At 38.0% G+C, this 17,150-nt stretch overlaps 1 protein-coding gene across 2 annotated transcripts in view; it reads right to left on the minus strand.

The window, feature by feature from the left end:
* Positions 1-17,150, minus strand: part of LOC6635630 (cilia- and flagella-associated protein 53) — a 51,016-nt gene that overhangs the window by 883 nt on the left and 32,983 nt on the right. The window contains exons 3-7 of one of the 2 annotated variants that reach the window (XM_032438831.2): positions 11,814-12,369; positions 3,387-3,537; positions 1,354-1,488; positions 1,094-1,284; positions 41-187 (exon numbers count right to left, since the gene is read on the minus strand). In XM_032438831.2, the coding sequence (XP_032294722.1) occupies positions 41-187; positions 1,094-1,284; positions 1,354-1,488; positions 3,387-3,537; positions 11,814-12,369 (1,180 nt within the window). The remainder of the gene's footprint in view (positions 1-40; positions 188-1,093; positions 1,285-1,353; positions 1,489-3,386; positions 3,538-11,813; positions 12,370-17,150) is intronic. The other variant, XM_002059199.4, reaches the window with a different exon arrangement.

Genomic DNA, 17,150 nt, shown 5'->3' on the forward strand with positions numbered 1-17,150 from the left:
TCTCTCTCTCTCTCACTCTCACTCTCTCTTTTGCACTTACCGAGCGCGCACTATGTTCTGTATGTCCTGCGGATCGGAGGAGAAGGGCATGGGCACACGCAGCGAACGCTCCTTCATCTTGGCCCGCTCGTTCTCAAGGAACTCCTTCAGATTTTGTTCACATTCGCGCCAGTCCTCGTTGTCGATGCTGTTTGAAATAAGCATTCAGATTTTCAGATTTTCATATTTGATTAGCTAACAAATTTGCCAGGCATTTATTAATTTCTTTCTACCCCTCCCAGTTTGAATAAGCCGCAACACGTTGCTACTTAAAACAATTTCTATACCCTAACCAAGAAGCTTGGCTAAATGGGTTAGTTGGTTCGAGTAGGCAATTGGGATCGCTAATCTGCAGAAGCTCAGGAGTATTCTCTTCATATTCCGAGTATATGCATATTACAAAAACACAATTATTTAAAATAGGCAAAATTAGAATAGTTTTATGTAAGAGTATATAGTCGTAAACCTTAAATTTTAATTTAGATCGGAAAATAGACACCGAAGTTAATCAAGAAGGCATGCTTAATCGGAATCTAAAGGTAAATCAAACCATTAAAAAATAATTCCTATTGTTTTTTAGCTTTTCACTAAAGTGCACCACTAAAAAATAATTCCTATTTGTTTTTTTTTGTTTAGCTTTTCGTTATATAGAAGATTGAAGAACCTGAAAAATGAAATGGGAATAATAACTCATCCTACTCATCCTCCAACGGTTCTAGTACTGAATTCCAGATTCCAGGTAAGTTTAAAGCTAGATATCGATCTGTAATAATATCTTTAGAGATTCGCAAATATGCATTTGGACTATTTATTAGGGTATTTAAATGTGCGCATATAAAGCCCATCTTGCTCGACTTTTCCTTTAGCCTAAGTAGTTGCATTTTTCCTCGAACTAAAGCCTTGGGCTTAAATGCTCAAAGGGACGTGGCACAGCGCCCCCAAACTGGCCATAAAATGTAGTTTTAATGCTGTTGCATTATTATTTTGCTTTGTTTAAATAACTTTTAATTAGCCACTGGCTCAGCTCGTGGCCTGGATTCCTGTTCTCACTTACCGTAATAGGTCCATGCCCCGCTCGGCATCCTCGAGGCGGTACTGCTCGACGAGCAGCTTTTGTTGGCGCTGGCGCTCGTGCTTCTTGGCCAGCATCTCGGCCTCCTTGGCCGCATGCTGCAGTCTCTCCCGCTCCCATTTGACGCCCTGCACCTTCAGGCGTTCTGCGTTCTTTTCTCGGCTTGTTTTCAGCTGTAGTCAAATTTTTGGCACAGTTTTAATTAGATTTTCTTGGGGTATTGTCGATGTGGTTAATGTTACCTTGGAGCGCTCTTTGAGTATCTCGGCATTGGCATCTTTGTTGACCATAAAGATGGGATCGTCGGCCAGCTCTTCAGGTATTATATCTGATTTTCCCTCTATAATCAGCATGCGCTCACGCTCCACCTCTTTTAACTGAAGAAGAGTTACTCAATTAATTTCTAATACAAAGCCAAAAAAAATCTACATAAAAATATATGTACATATATATACAAATTTTGGGCTACTTGGTTTGTTTAAAGACTTTTTAGGAATAGCAACGCACAAATATAAACTATTTGGAAGCTAGTTCTATAAGCTTCTAAGTATAAGTTCTTCGATATCTGCTAGATTTTCTTTCAGCCTCATTCCACAGATTAGTGTCTAAATAAAATCTTCAGAGACTAAAGAAAACACACTATGTAAGGGAAATGAATTCTTGATTATCTTCGGTGCTTATAGTCCGATTCGGACTGGGACTGTTTCTAATTTTTTTTTCAGTCTAGTATTTTTATAGCCTTTTCAGTGTGACCAGGCTTATGAATTAGATAAGCGAAATGTCCTTGATGTAAAACTAAAATCTGGCAACATCACAATGAGTATGAGTATATAGCTCTTATAATAAGTAAGTTATCTATGAATAAAGTACAAAAATAGGTTTAATAATATGGAGCCATAATCTCTTTCTACATATGGAATACAAAATATTCCTTTAAAGAGCTGGTGCTCTTTTTTTTATAATTAACTGTATGATTATTTATGATATAATATAATATAAATGTATTATAGCTAATCTCAATAATAATAATAATTTTATTTAAGCTGTCAACTCTCCAGCTGGAGCTTTACTATTCTACGAAATCAACCTCTTAACACAACAGACGGACTAATTTTTTTTAGTTAGCTCTGGGTATTTTCTAGTTTTCTTCGAGGAGGGTTATGAAGTCTTTTCTTAATTAAACTTCAATCTAGCAACGATATAAGCCTCTCTTATAAGCTCATGTCTCATCTGGCAACCTTGGATAATTAAACTTCAATCTGGCAACGACATAAGCCCCTCTTATAAGCTTATATATAAAAATTGACTGCCGTAGATAATTAAATTTCAATCTGGCAACGTAACAAGCCTGGTTTATAAGTTTTTATCTCAAATCTGGCAGCCTTGGTTGCCTGAACGCCCCCGAATCGACACCTAAAACTGCGCAGTGCGGCAAAGTAAAAATAATTCTTCTTTAGCCGCGTCTCTGGCTCCGCAAATATCTGGAGCTCTCCGCGCGAATCAAAGACAAACAAATATAAGTGGCCATATCCGGCTTTTGGAGCACTTTTCAGCTGTAGTTTGGAATTATTGCATGTCTCGCAGGCATAAAGCCAAGTTTTGCGATGGTCTAATTCTTTATGATTTTGACGGCTTGGATTTGCCAATTTCATGTCGAGGGCTCATTCAATTCAATTGTTCGCCAGCGAAATTTCTCATTGAAAACTTTTCGCTAACAATTTGTATCTTGTCTTTTTTGTCTCATTTGCCACGCCTACAGTCCATGAAAATCCCTTTTTTTTAAAAAGTTATTGCGGTCCATAAAACGGACTACGTGACAAATTTGCGTGGGACGCCATTTTCATTTTTTTGTATTATTTGGTTACCCCTGAAAATTTAATTAGGCGTCTTGCAAATTGCAGACATTTGTGCGGCCGGCTTTTTGTATACCCTGTAATATGTGGTAAATGCGGGACAGGGGGCATAATTGTTTTGTGGGTGTAAATATCAAAGCGGAAGAATTTCTAAGCGTTTTTTCGCTTTTTTCCTACATTTTTCTTATATCGATAAATATCGATTTGAAGCCAAGGTTTTTGAAGCATAACTCGAGAATTATAAAAGCTAGAGACATAAAATGTGAAATGTGGGTGCTATTCAGATATGAAATATTTCACAACTTGACTATCCTTTCCCGTAACCGTACAAAAGTTATTCACCTGGACTGAGGAAAGAAGCTTAAGTAGGGTATCTTGCTAGTCGAACACAAAGGCATTTTCTCTTTTTTTTGTGGGCTTACCTCACGCGCTCGAATCCTGGCCAGCAGCTGCTTGCGGTAATCCTCGTCGATCCGTTCGCGCAGCTCCTTCATGTAGGCGCGGTCGGTCAGCTTGACCACATTGGTGCCCATGAGCCGCTCCAGCCGGGCGCTGATGCGCGGCAAATTGAAGCTGTGGGAAACACGGTTAATCGGCGTGTCAAATGTGACTCGGTAATCAGCTAATTCCTCGGGCACGCAGTTAATACTCGTAAAATATTTGCAGCTTTTTTTTTTGGGGGGTGTTTTCCTTTTTTTTATATTTTTAGTCTCTTTCTACACGTGGGTCACACGAATGCACCGTGTTCGGCGTTTTCGCGCTTGTAACTCTTGGTAACGAATGAGGTCGGCCACATATTTGGTTTCTATAGAGCTTCTAGTTCTCTGCCTTTTCTGCCTTTGCTTTATTTGCCAAACACTAACGGAAAAAAAAGAAGAAAAACCGGCAACACACAAGGACAAGCATTCGCCCTCCCTCGCGCTGCCTGTCACACTCGAGCCCAAGCTCATAAATGTGAAAATTTTTCTAAGCAAAAGTTAAGGCTACCAACTTTTTAATGCTCTAACTATGTCTGATTTGTTGCAAAATAAAACTGAATTCCAATTCAGAAATGAAGAAAAGATTTTGAAACTATATCAGAGTATGAAGATCCTGTTTTTATTTTTACTATTTTTCAAGTTTGTTCAAAGTTTAATATAATGTATTAAAAATTCGACTTGAACTTAAACCCACATTCTAATACTCTCATATTACTTTTTTTTTTTTTTAACTCTGAACAATAGAAATTCCCCCTGCAATTGAGCGTAATTTTAGCCTGGCAAAGAGGGGGGAGGGTATATATGTGTATATAGTACGGATAGTTCTTTATGTGATTTATTCGGTAGACTTTTTAGCAGACAGTTGTTGGCAACAACTCACAAACATGTTATACGATTTTGACAGAGCTCCATTTGATATGTGCTCCAAATTCCTATATGCTAATACATATTGGGCTCATACATGCGATAAATATATATATATATATATATATATATATATATATATATATATATATATATATATATATGTATATCAGGCATTAAATGGAGCTAGTCATGATATGTCTGAGCTAGTTATTATTTTTGAATAGTGTATGCTTAAAGAAACTACAATTAGTTTGGGTTTTTTTTTATGGGCTTATTTGCAATTTCGCCATGTTTATGATATACATATATTCTATATGCGACATGAGGCGCATAGATAGATGTATTTACCACGCCGCCAACTTTGTCTCATTTGCGGCACGAAACAAATTTGACAGCAGGATAAATATGTTGTGGCTGGGGCGGTGCGGGGGACACGTGAAATCGGACCAACTTTGTGGCGAAATAATGTTAAATTACCTGAATGATATGGCCTGACTGAATGACTGACAATAATCAGAGGCCACACAAAAAGTGCCCGACTCGGGGTTAAGTCTCCGATTTCGACTTTGGTTTCACGTTTCGGTTTGGAACGGAGCCAAGAAACAAACAAAACAAATTGGCTGTTAAACGGTTTTTTGGCCTGCTATTAAGTTAAATGTGGCTTGGGCCAAAGTTAAATGAACTTTTAATAGTTGCACTTGCAAAAGAAAAAGAAGAGGCAGGTGCTTTTTATTTGAAGGTTACGTTTGACTTAAACAAACATTTTTATGAGAACTATAATATTAAATTTGATTTGAGTATAATTTTAGAGGATTTGTCATATTCGGACAAATGAATATCTTATAAATGCATTTGCTCCGTGCACATTTTGAGGTTATGCTAACATTTTAAGGTTATGTTTGATTAAAAAATAAATAAATTTGATAGATAATATAACTGTTTATATTATTTTTATTCTTATTCGAATATATTAGTATTTTTTAGGGGTTTTTTCAAAGTTAAACGATTTAATTACTAATAAATACTTCTGTTAGCTGCACATTTTGAGGTTATGTTAACTTTTTAAGGTTATGTAAATTCAAGTTAAGTTAAGAATTCAAGTTAAATTTGTGTGGTTTAGTTCAATTCGCATATCATTAAATAATTCATTAATATAATAATATATATATTATATTATAATTATAATTATACAACAATATCTAGGCTTGTTCCCACTGAAGCTCAACTGCAACATTCTTCACATTCTTATCTGTTCCTCCATAATTAACATTTTATAGACATAGACCCAGTTTTTTATGGACAGTCGCCGGCATTATGGTTTACATATGCGTGGGCTTTTATCGCGCAGCTCTCAACCCGTTCCCAGCTCCAAACATATTCCCATTTCCCACATACGCCCATATACAGAGAATATACCATAACAATGTCTGACCTCCACCTTCACTGCACATGGCATTAAAGTCGCAGTTACGTACGGCTATACAAGGTAATTACCGTTACCGGAGCATTTATAAATCACGGCCCACCTGTACGTGCGTGACAGGAACGGATGCAGCCAATGGCTGAAATGTCATGGACAGGAGCGGGGGGGGGGGGCCGGTTGGCGACAATAAAAAAAATAGTCGACATCCGAAACTCATTCCAGCCAGGAAATTCGACTAACATACAAGTGTTTCCTCTGTCTTTCCCCTACAATTCTTTGTCTTAGTTTTTATACCCTGCATACCACAAGAAAATAAGAGGGTATATTAAAGAAGCAGGCATTCCGGCCTCATCAAGAATATATATATATATATATATATATATAAGCTTTCGTATCTGTCTAACGATTACACATTTGGAATTTAGTCAACATATATAACATATGTTACATTGAGCATATTTACCAATATCGGTAAATATCGAAATTTTATACAATTGTTCTCTCAAGATCGATAAATATCGATTTTCGGCACACGATTTTGTTGGGCATATCTAAAGAGATTCTAAAAGGCAATATAGACTCAAAAGCTGACATTTAGATGCTTTCTTTAATGGATGCTTTATTTGATAGTAATTTTATTTGATACTATGGTTCTTTCAAGATTGATAAATATCGATTTTCGTTTGTAATAATGTATGTAGATCTATATACAGGGTATCTGTCAGGTGTGGCACCTTCAACTAAAAGACTCGCAACATGCTTTCTTATTGCAATTATTTGGTACACATATCGCAATTGCAGCACCTGACATGACAGATTGCCATAGATAGGTTGGAGGTTGCCCGTTTCCACAGGGTCTCTGGCACAATTTATGCACGTTGGGCTTGACTTATTGATACTCAAAACAATAACAACAGCAAGGTTCGTTTGGAATTTCATTATCAATGTCAATGCTGATGTAACACGTTGAAGGCAGGCGACGAGCGTCAATCGACAGGTGAAAAACTAGTTGCAGAGCACGCAGCCAACACTTAAACTGGGCTGAGAGCTTTTTCTTTGGATATATTGAAAATTGATTGAATTGAACTTTGATGTCTTCGAGGAGCACGAAAGAAGGAGAGGGAACATCAAAGCCCGAAGACATTGTTGTTGGCCACAAATATACGAGACAATGTTGTATCTATTTCGATTCCGCGTAGCTTGTCCCAGTCTCCCACACAGAACCCACACGGATAACCACAAGGCCACAGAAGATTAAATTTCCAGATCTAATTTAATAATTCTAACTAAATTTGGGAATAGCAATAAAATAGTTGACATCTGAATGTGAGTTGATATGAGAATGTTCTAGAATATTCTAGTTGAAAGCAAATAGGTGGGGTCTAGTTTGGAGTGCTCGTCTCGAAAATACTTATAAAAATTCATTTCTTCCTTTTTTCTTACTACACATACATATATGGACACACATACACACATACACTCTTTACAACATACCCACATCTAATGATAAATGCATTTTTGCGTAACTTCGGTCCTTGTTGTCCGATCATTATGAAATTTTTGGGGCATAAATATGTTTGGCTAAACTTTTAAAATGAGACTTTTAGTAATTATTATACTAAGGGATTGGGAAAGTTATCAAAAACGGGGAAATAATCTAAAGGGTAATAATCTTAAATCTTAACTTTAGCTGTATATCATACGAGAGTCTACTTTCTAAGTTTGTTGCCTTAAAAAACAACTCTGAAAATCAATATTTATCGACGTTGTAAAAATAGAAATAAGTATCGAAAATTTGATAAGATCGTGCTGCTCTAAAATTCATTGTCTAGCTTATGTACTTTCACAGATCTACTTTATTTTACCTGAAACATGGACTTCCATAAAGCACTCCCGAGCGGTATTTTTAAACGCATTTCCACTTCAAGGCCAAGCTCATTAATATTCAAAATATGTAAGGGTCCTGCACATGATATCATATGCAGCAGGCTCTCAGCATAATTTGCCATTGATTTTATTTATGACTCAATTAGCGCTCTTCTCCGTGAAATGTCAAGCTATATTAGTTTACAGCGAGAGCTCTGCCGCTTCGGCTAATTGAAAGACGAAAGTCAAACTAATATAAAACTGAGAGCTGAGAGCCAAGAGCTGGAAGCTGCGAAGCCTCGAAGTATGCAGCGTTAATTAATGCGAGAGACGTGCATAAATTGTCGAGCACTTGACTTTTATGCGTTCGCTTCTTCGGCCTCGACTCGTTTGCCACGCATTAAAATTGATAATTGCAACACGTAGCCAAAGGGCAATAAATGCGGCAAAATTCAAACGCCATTAAACCATACAAAACTCTGAGCCCTGACTGATTGAACGCCAGACTGATTGATTGATTGACTGACTGAAGGAATGTAAGCGCGATTAGGTAGCATTTTTTACAGTAGGCAACGTTTAAGCAATTTTTGGAAATTCCACTCGCATGCGTGGAAAATTAGTGAGAAATATTATTATTCAATATTATATTATTTATATATATATTATAACCGCTTGATAGAAAGGGTTTTTAAATATTTTGGTTGTTAAAGTTTTTAGGTTCAAACAGAATTTTGAAGACCTTTAGGAATATTTATATCAATTCACACCTTTCGAAAAATTCAAGTGCTTAAGTGGTAATGAGGGTTCGTCCATTTCTCATCTTGCACGCGCTAAGCCGGGTAATATGTACATAAATTTCATATCTACATATTTTGAGCTATTTAGCGTAGAGTTTACCTTTCGGGCGGCTCCAGTGTGCATTGCACAAAATCGACTAGAAAATCATCCTCTATTTCAAGGGCCTCAGCACTTTTGGGCTTCAGACGCTTTAGCTTGGCGCTGCCCATGTTGACACGCCCCCAATTTGACATGACTTACGACTGGGAACAGGTGAAATATTCCCGTTGCTTGGCTCAAATTTAAACGACTTGCGGCACTGTCGATTCTCGAATGTGGCGCCCAACGTCTGGGGATTCTTGTTTTGTTTCGCTAACGTTTTTTCCTTTTTCCTGAGACACATGTGTGCACACCTGTGCACACACACCCACGCACACACACACACATGTGACAACAGGCGGGTCGAGTGCCATGTGCTGCGGCTGCGATTCACTTTAATGTGGCAGCGTGTCGTGTTACAGCCCGCCTGATACGGCCAAGCCGAGGCACAGTTAAGCTCCCGGCCGAGTGGGCGGGTCTCGGGGCGTCGCATGTTCGCGCTAAGCGTTTAATGTTTGGTTTAATGACATGACACCAATGTCAATATTATGAGAAATACACAACGTTCTGTGTCAACAAGTTCGCATTTTACACAGCCGAAAATCGAAAGTGTTTCAAGATTGTCAGTAAAAAGCTTACGAATGGCACGCAAAGCAGAATTGAAGACCTAAAACGTTCGCGAATAAGCTGTAAAAGGGAATGGAAAACTCGGATGCGCTCAGTAGAGGGAGAGAGAGAGAGGGAGCAAATGTGGGAACAGCAAGAGTGCTGAAAACGGTTAGAGAAATTCTTCTGTATACAAGCTGCAAAACGTTTGCGAATAAGCCGCATGTCGAAATCGAGAAGAAATGTAGGCGTCGCGCCATTTAACCCAAATTTAAATAGAAATAAACTCCTGATAAATGGTTGTGCTTCCTTCTCTTATTGAAAGCATAGCTGCCTGTTGAATGTTTACGAATACGGTAAGGAAGAAATCCACAAATTACTAAGCTCTCAAGGGCATACAAAAAATACACGTTTTTATTTGTAGGAATTCTTGATTTTCTTAAATTGAACAAATATTTTGCCAGTGTAACGACTGGCAATCCTTGAGGGTTGTTCAGGTGACAACTCTATTTTTATAATCGTCGTCCAACTAAATATTGTCTATGAAACTAGTTTCTCGAGTTTCCATTTTCATTTACTCGTTGCCAGATTTTATGGCTGTCAGCGTCGGATTTCAACGAAATGTTTCACATGTTGGACTGCTCACAACGGGACCTTTCAGTGGCAGGGTTGCCACCAGCAGAGAGAGGTACAGTGCGGGCCAGATAACTATTTGGGTTTATGGCCACGTTTCATGCCAGCCAGTCATACAATAATTCCCTCTAATCGACTTTGAGCGCAGAAATTGAGCAAACACTGACATTCCATGCAAACTTGTTGGCCACATTCTCGGTCAAATGCCAGGGTTGTCGGGGAGTATTTACATTTGTTTTCGCGTGGCAATTTATCGTGCACCACGTGCTTGCCTAGCTCGGCAACTTTAAGAATCACACGGCTGCCAGTTTAAATTACAGCCTCAAGAAATACCCTCAAGCCGCGACCGCAAGGTTGCATTTGCAATCGGCAAAAGACGTGTCCGTTGACACCTTGACAACAAAAAATAATTCAAGTTTGCATTTTTATTGAGTTTTGCTTAAAGGCAAACAGGGTATATTCGATCCATTGGAAATTTTATAGCGAAATGCATTAGATTAAATGTTGGGCCCGCTTAAGCAATTAAACAAGGCTCAAATTGGGCACACTTATTCTGTAATCTTTTAACCAGGGCTGCAAAACGTTTTTGAACTTGTAAGCTTACTAACTGAACTAGTAGCTCGAAAGGATGTGAGCCGAACCAGGTTCATATTTTTTTTGAGTTTACAATCGGAACAAACTTTTTATAATCTGAACTATGCTCCCTTACCGCTGTTAATCAACACTGGCCACAGAGCAGCTCGCAGTTGGGCTTCTTTCTGTCCATTGCAATAGTTTTACTGACTTAATTTTTTCATTTTGTTGCACTTTACTTTGTGCAGCTTTCCTTTGTGGCAATAATATGCAGCGCTCCGTCGTCGACTCGAGTTTACGTTGTGCATCTGGCAGCTTAGAGCCGCGCGTCGAAGGCGGAAAACAAAGCAAAACACAGCCAAGTCGACGACATTTCCTAACTGGCTGAGCTCCGGTCTTGGTCAAGTCATCGGAACGAGTTAAGGGTAGCCGGAATATTCATAATGTAATTGCTCTGACAGTTACTTTGCCTCATTTGGCTAAAATTCGTGGAATAAAATATTTTCTGCGAAATTTATGCAGGTTTTTGCTCTGAATTCCTTATGACAACTACAATTTTTATCCATTAAGATTAAAGTTGTATTCTTTCATTTTCCCAATTTTGCTTGTAACGCCTTGTGAAGTGCATCGAAAGCACGCACGATTTTGGTTTGTGTAGCTGCTAAGCTTTTTGGATAGCTTTTTTCCAACTGTATACACTGAAAGTTATTTAAGCTACAGTTAAGTTTGTTTTTACAGTTGGGTAAACCTTTAGAGATATGTATGTTTCATAAGATATGCTCTTTAACATTTTTGAGTTAATTTAATATCCTATAATCTATTAATAAATATTCGAATATATAATGTATATCTATATAAACCAAAAATGTCGCAAGAAGAGTTTAACGTTCATTATCCTAATCATATATCTGAAAAAATATATATAACATATATTTTATAGATTTTAAAATCGAATATTGAGTAATGTTGTGGGCTTCATCATTCCCGCAGTTTAAACATGTTGAGAATTTTAAGCAATTAATAAAAGCTGAATTAAGTCATCAACTCAGCTTCGCGATTTTTTTTAGAGCCGTCTTATGACAACTGAACCAAGAAGCAGGACTCGAATCTCAATAATAATAATAATTCGAAAAAGTATTGCTAAATTTGTAAAATTAGCTAAGCTCGATTTGAATAATATCTTATCAAAAAATAAAGCTTAATCAGCTTTACATATAAATAGATTCCGCCTAAAGAAATATCTGAATTAAGCTAGTAAGAAACTATTGGGAATATCTGAATTTAGCTTAAAAAAAAAGATAAAAGGGCAGCACTGAACTTTCAAAGATATGATGAGATAAATGTATCCACACAGACGCACAGATTAATAATAATAAATTAATATTATTATTTAATTATGTAAAATATTGGAGAACACCTGAACCAGATCTTAGAACCTTTGGAATGGAGCGCAAGGATTCCGAGTCGAAATCTTATGGTGTATGGAATTCTAATAAAGTTTCTTGAACTCTGGACTCAAAACTTACGTGCACTTGACCAGATCCTGCAGATCGTCCTGGCTGAGCGCGTACTCTGCATCCTGCACGGATAACTTCCGTCGACTGCGACGTTTGCGCCGTGGAGCAGCTGCACTCGCAGCGACGCCCTGCAGACTCAGGACCAGATTATCGTTGGACTGGAAACTGGGTATGCCCCTGGCCATGGTGGCGGAGACGACATCCGCAACGCTGCCGATGCCGCGCTCCTCCACGTACTTGGCATTGCCGGCGCCGCTAGCCACCTCCTCCGCCTTCGTCCGCTCCGCATAACTGTCCCGGCGCCAGGACGGGGTTAGGGTGCGTATCAGATGCTGCGTATCCGCAAAGCCCTCATAGTTGTAACGCTTGCGCAGACCCAGGCCGGACAGATACTCGAGCGTCTGCCAGACGTTCATCCTGTTCGCACCGTAACACGGCTCTGCGTCGACTGACCGTGCTGCTATCCGGCGGGCGAGCAGCATCGTTACCGTCGCGCACGTCCCGCCCGCGGGCAAAGCGGGCGGCAGCCATTCGGAGCCCGAGTCGGAGCGCGCAACAGTGCCAGCTGTGAGTGGCATATGGATAACAGAGTTTATTTACGCTGTAGTCGGAGTCCGTACCACACGTCAGTTGGACGAGCGTAAATTGAAATGTAATTAAGTTTCCTTTAAAAACGCGAAAAGTTTTCAGACCCTTTTACGGGTTTGCCTCTCGCGTGCTGCGCCGCTGACGGCCAAACTTCATTTGAGACCGGAGCCAGTAGAAGTCGCCAGTTGGGCCCCCTCCCCACACAGTTGCGAGGCGCGTATCGTGTTTATTGGAGGGCGCCGGTTCAAATTCGGCACCATTAAAAATAATATCATTGTGATTGAGTGACGCGCCGCTTAAGTACTTTCTTTGTCCCGTACTGGGTACTGACACCATTTTGCGCTTTGATTACCATTTCCCTTTTTTATTGAACACGCAAAGTGTTCAGGCCTACAATTGCACACACCCCCCACCCCACCCACAATCACCCATAACGCCGCCCTTGGGCCAAACCCATTAGCAATGCGGCTACGCAGCGAAAGGCCCGCTCTCTAATGGCAGGTTACCTCCTCCTGGCAACACCTATGCGAGACCCTATCACAGATAGGGATTGGAAACTTTTTTATTACTTATTTTGTTAGAGAACGAATGCGGATATTTCATTGGGGAATATGCATATTATAATAGAAATCAATTCCAGCTTGAAGTCGTATATTAATCACAAATTTTATAATAAGAAACTGAAGTAATTATTTATATGTATGTTTATATATTAGATCTGAAGTATTTCTCTATATATTTATATAATAACATTATTATAATATAAAACAATTCCAGCTTGTCTGAAGTATTTTTCTTATAAATTTATATCATAGATTAACATTATTATTATAGAAAACAATTCAAGTCTGAAGTATTTGAAGTCAAAAGCTTTGTTTTCCTCTAAAGTCATCTAATCAAGGGTGCGATATATCTCTAGGAATCGTACGAGATCTTTTTTCAAGGTCTGTCATTTAAGGTCTGCAAAGAATTCAATTAGAAACTCTTGATATTTCTTGCCCGTATATCTCAGCCTATTCCCACAACAACTAATCCTCACGAACTCAACCTTGATGAGAAGTACGACAATAGCACTTCACACTGTCCACATGGAACAGCAAATGATAATCGACCCAGTTAGCGAGCCTCAGACAATCCCGCCATCACAATTTTGCCAATTACTTGGCAAACTTTTGCCGACAGCCTGTCCAAGCTGAGCCCATCAATCCAAACGCTTCGTTAGCATCGCGTGACTCCTGTGGCAAATAGATCCCATACATACAAGCACATAAATTGGCGGCTCTCACTTCAAGGAAATATTTGAAGATTTCTTGCACTGAAAGTCTTATCAATCGACTAATGCTATTGCCTAATGCATTAAAGACAATCACTCAACTTTAAAAACACGTGGAATAAGAATTCTGGCCGCGGTAATAAATATAAAACAATTAATTTGGTTTTTATTTAGCCCGGCAGTCCTTAAAATACTTTTTTGATGATTTTTGGCATATCACCAAATCGACCAAAAAGCAAGGGGTTACACGTCACGTTTTTTTTCAAAATCGGGGTCGGGTCAAAAATCAAAACTTTTTCGATGATTATTGTTAATATCTCCGGTAAATATCGTCTGATTTCGAAATGTTACACCTTTTTCAATTCGTACGGATCCCTACTATAAATTGGCATTCAAAGAAATTCAATATCTATGGGTAAAAAAAATGATTGACCAAAAACAAACTCGTTTTCAAACTCAACCTTTTTCGATGAATTTTTGGCATATCTCGGCCAAATAATGTCAAATTTTGGAATTTTATACCATTTTGAGCTCGTAAGGATCAGTTCTATCGATTGGCATCAACAAAATAAAAATCTCAATTTTGACCACAATTGAACAAAAAAACATCACGTTTTTTTTTCAAAACCGGGGTCGGGTCAAAAATCAAAACTTTTTCGATGATTTTTTTAACATCTCCGGTAAATATTGTCTGATTTCGAAATGTTACACCTTTTTCAATTCGTACGGATCCCTACTTTTAATTGGCATTCAAAGAAATTCAATATCTATGGGTAAAACAAAATGATTGACAAAAAACCGGCTCGTTTTCAAAATCAACCTTTTTTGATGAATTTTTGGCATATCTCGGCCAAATAATGTCAGATTTTGGAATTTTATACCATTTTGAGCTCGTAAGGATCAGTACTATCGATTGGGATCAAGAAAATAAAAATCTAAATTTTGACCAAAATCGAACAAAAAGCAAGGGGTAACATCACGTTTTTTTTTTCAAAATCGGGCTCGGGTCAAAAATCAAAACTTTTTCCATGGTTTTTTTTTTTTTGAATATCTGCGGTAAATATCGTCTGATTTCGAAATGTTACACCTTTTTAATTCGTACTGATCCCTACTATAAATCGGCATTCAAAGAAATTCAATATCTATGGGTAAAAAAAAATGATTGACCAAAAACCAACTCGTTTTCAAAATCAACCTTCTTTGATGAATTTTTGGCATATCTCGGCCAAATAATGTCAGATTTTGGAATTGTATACCTTTTTAAATTCGTACGGATCCCTACTATAAAATGGCATTTAAAGAAATTCAATATCAATGGGCTACAAAAAATGATTGACAAAAAACTGATTCGTTTTCAAAATCAACCTTTTTTGATGATTTTCCAAAATTTTGACCCAAATCGACAAAATGGCAAGGGGTTACATCACTTTTCGATGATTTTTTTTTTCAATATCTCGGGTAATAGCTCCGCGGGGAGATATGACGTTCCAAAACGACATAACTCCGCGCGGAGATATAACGTTCCAAAACGACATAACTCCGCGCGGAGATATGACGTTCCAAAACGACATAACTCCGCGCGGAGATATGACGTTCCAAAACGACATAACTCCGCGCGGAGATATGACGTTCCAAAACGACATAGCTCCGCGCTGAGATATGACGTTCCATAACGACATAACTCCGCGCGGAGATATGACGTTCCAAAACGACATAACTCCGCGCGGAGATATGACGTTCCAAAACGACATAACTCCGCGAGTTTTTTATTTTCAAAATCGGGGTCGGGTCAAAAATCAAAACTTTTTCTCGGCCAAATAATGTCAGATTTTGGAATTTTATACCTTTTTAAATTCGTACGGATCCCTACTATAAAATGGCAGTATCAATGGGCTACAAAAAATGATTGACAAAAAACTGATTCGTTTTCAAAATCAACCTTTTTTGATGATTTTCCAAAATTTTGACCCAAATCGACAAAATGACAAGGGGTTACATCACGCTTTTTTTTTTTTTAAATAGAGGTCGGTGCATAAATCGAAACTTTTCGATGATTTTTTTTTTTAATATCTCGGGTAATAGCTCCGCGGGGAGATATGACGTTCCAAAACGACATAACTCCGCGCGTTTTTTTTCAAAATCGGGGTCGGGTCAAAAATCAAAACTTTTTCGCTGATTTTTTTTAACATCTCCGGTAAATATTGTCTGATTTCGAAATGTTACACCTTTTTTAATTCGTACGGATCCCTACTATTAATTGGCATTCAACGAAATTCAATATCTATGGGTAAAAAAAAATGATTGACCAAAAACCAACTCGTTTTCAAAATCAACCTTTTTTGATGATTTTCCAAAATTTTGACCCAAATCGAAAAAATGACAAGGGGTTACATCACGCTTTTTTTTTTAAAAAATAGAGGTCGGTGCATAAATCGAAACTTTTCGATGATTTTTTTTTTAATATCTCGGGTAATGGCTCCGCGTGGATATATGACGTTCCAAAACGACATAACTCCGCGCGGAGATATGACGTTCCAAAACGACATAACTCCGCGCGGAGATATGACGTTCCAAATCATCACGTTTTTTTTTCAAAATCGGGGTCGGATCAAAAATCAAAACTTTTTCGATGATTTTTTTTGACATCTCCGGTAAATATTGTCTGATTTCGAAATGTTACACCTTTTTCAATTCGTACGGATCCCTACTATAAATTGGCATTCAAAGAAATTCAATATCTATGGGTAAAACAAAATTATTGACCAAAAACCAACTCGTTTTCAAAATCAACCTTTTTTAATGAATTTTGGGCATATCTCGGCAAAATAATGTCAGATTTTGGAATTTTATACCATTTTGAGCTCGTCAGGATCAGTACTATCGATTGGCGTCAACAAAATAAAAATCTAAATTTTGACCAAAATCGATTAAAAAGCAAGGGGTTACTTGAAAATCTGATTCGTTTTCAAAATCAACCTAGTTTGTTGATTTTTTGGCATATCTCAGCTAAATAGTGTCAGATTTTGAAATGTTATACCTTTTTGAATTCGTACAGATCCCTACTATAAATTGGCATTTAAAGAATTTCAGTATCAATGGGCTACAAAAAATGATTGACAAAAACTGATTCGTTTTCAAAATCAACCTTTTTTGATGATTTTCCAAAATTTTGACCCAAATCGACAAAATGACAAGGGGTTACATCACGCTTTTTTTTTTTTTAAATAGAGGTCGGTGCATAAATCGAAACTCTTCGATGATTTTTTTTTTAATATCTCGGGTAATAGCTCCGCGGGGAGATATGACGTTCCAAAACGACATAACTCCGCGCGGAGATATGACGTTCCAAAACGACATAACTCCGCGCGGAGATATGACGTTCCAGAACGACATAACTCCAGCGGAGATATGACGTTCCAAAACGACATAACTCCGCGCGTTTTTTTTCAAAATCGGGGTCGGGTCAAAAATCAAAACTTTTTCGC

The sequence above is a fragment of the Drosophila virilis genome, chromosome 4 (assembly GCF_030788295.1).
Source record: "Drosophila virilis strain 15010-1051.87 chromosome 4, Dvir_AGI_RSII-ME, whole genome shotgun sequence".
NCBI lineage: Eukaryota > Metazoa > Arthropoda > Insecta > Diptera > Drosophilidae > Drosophila > Drosophila virilis.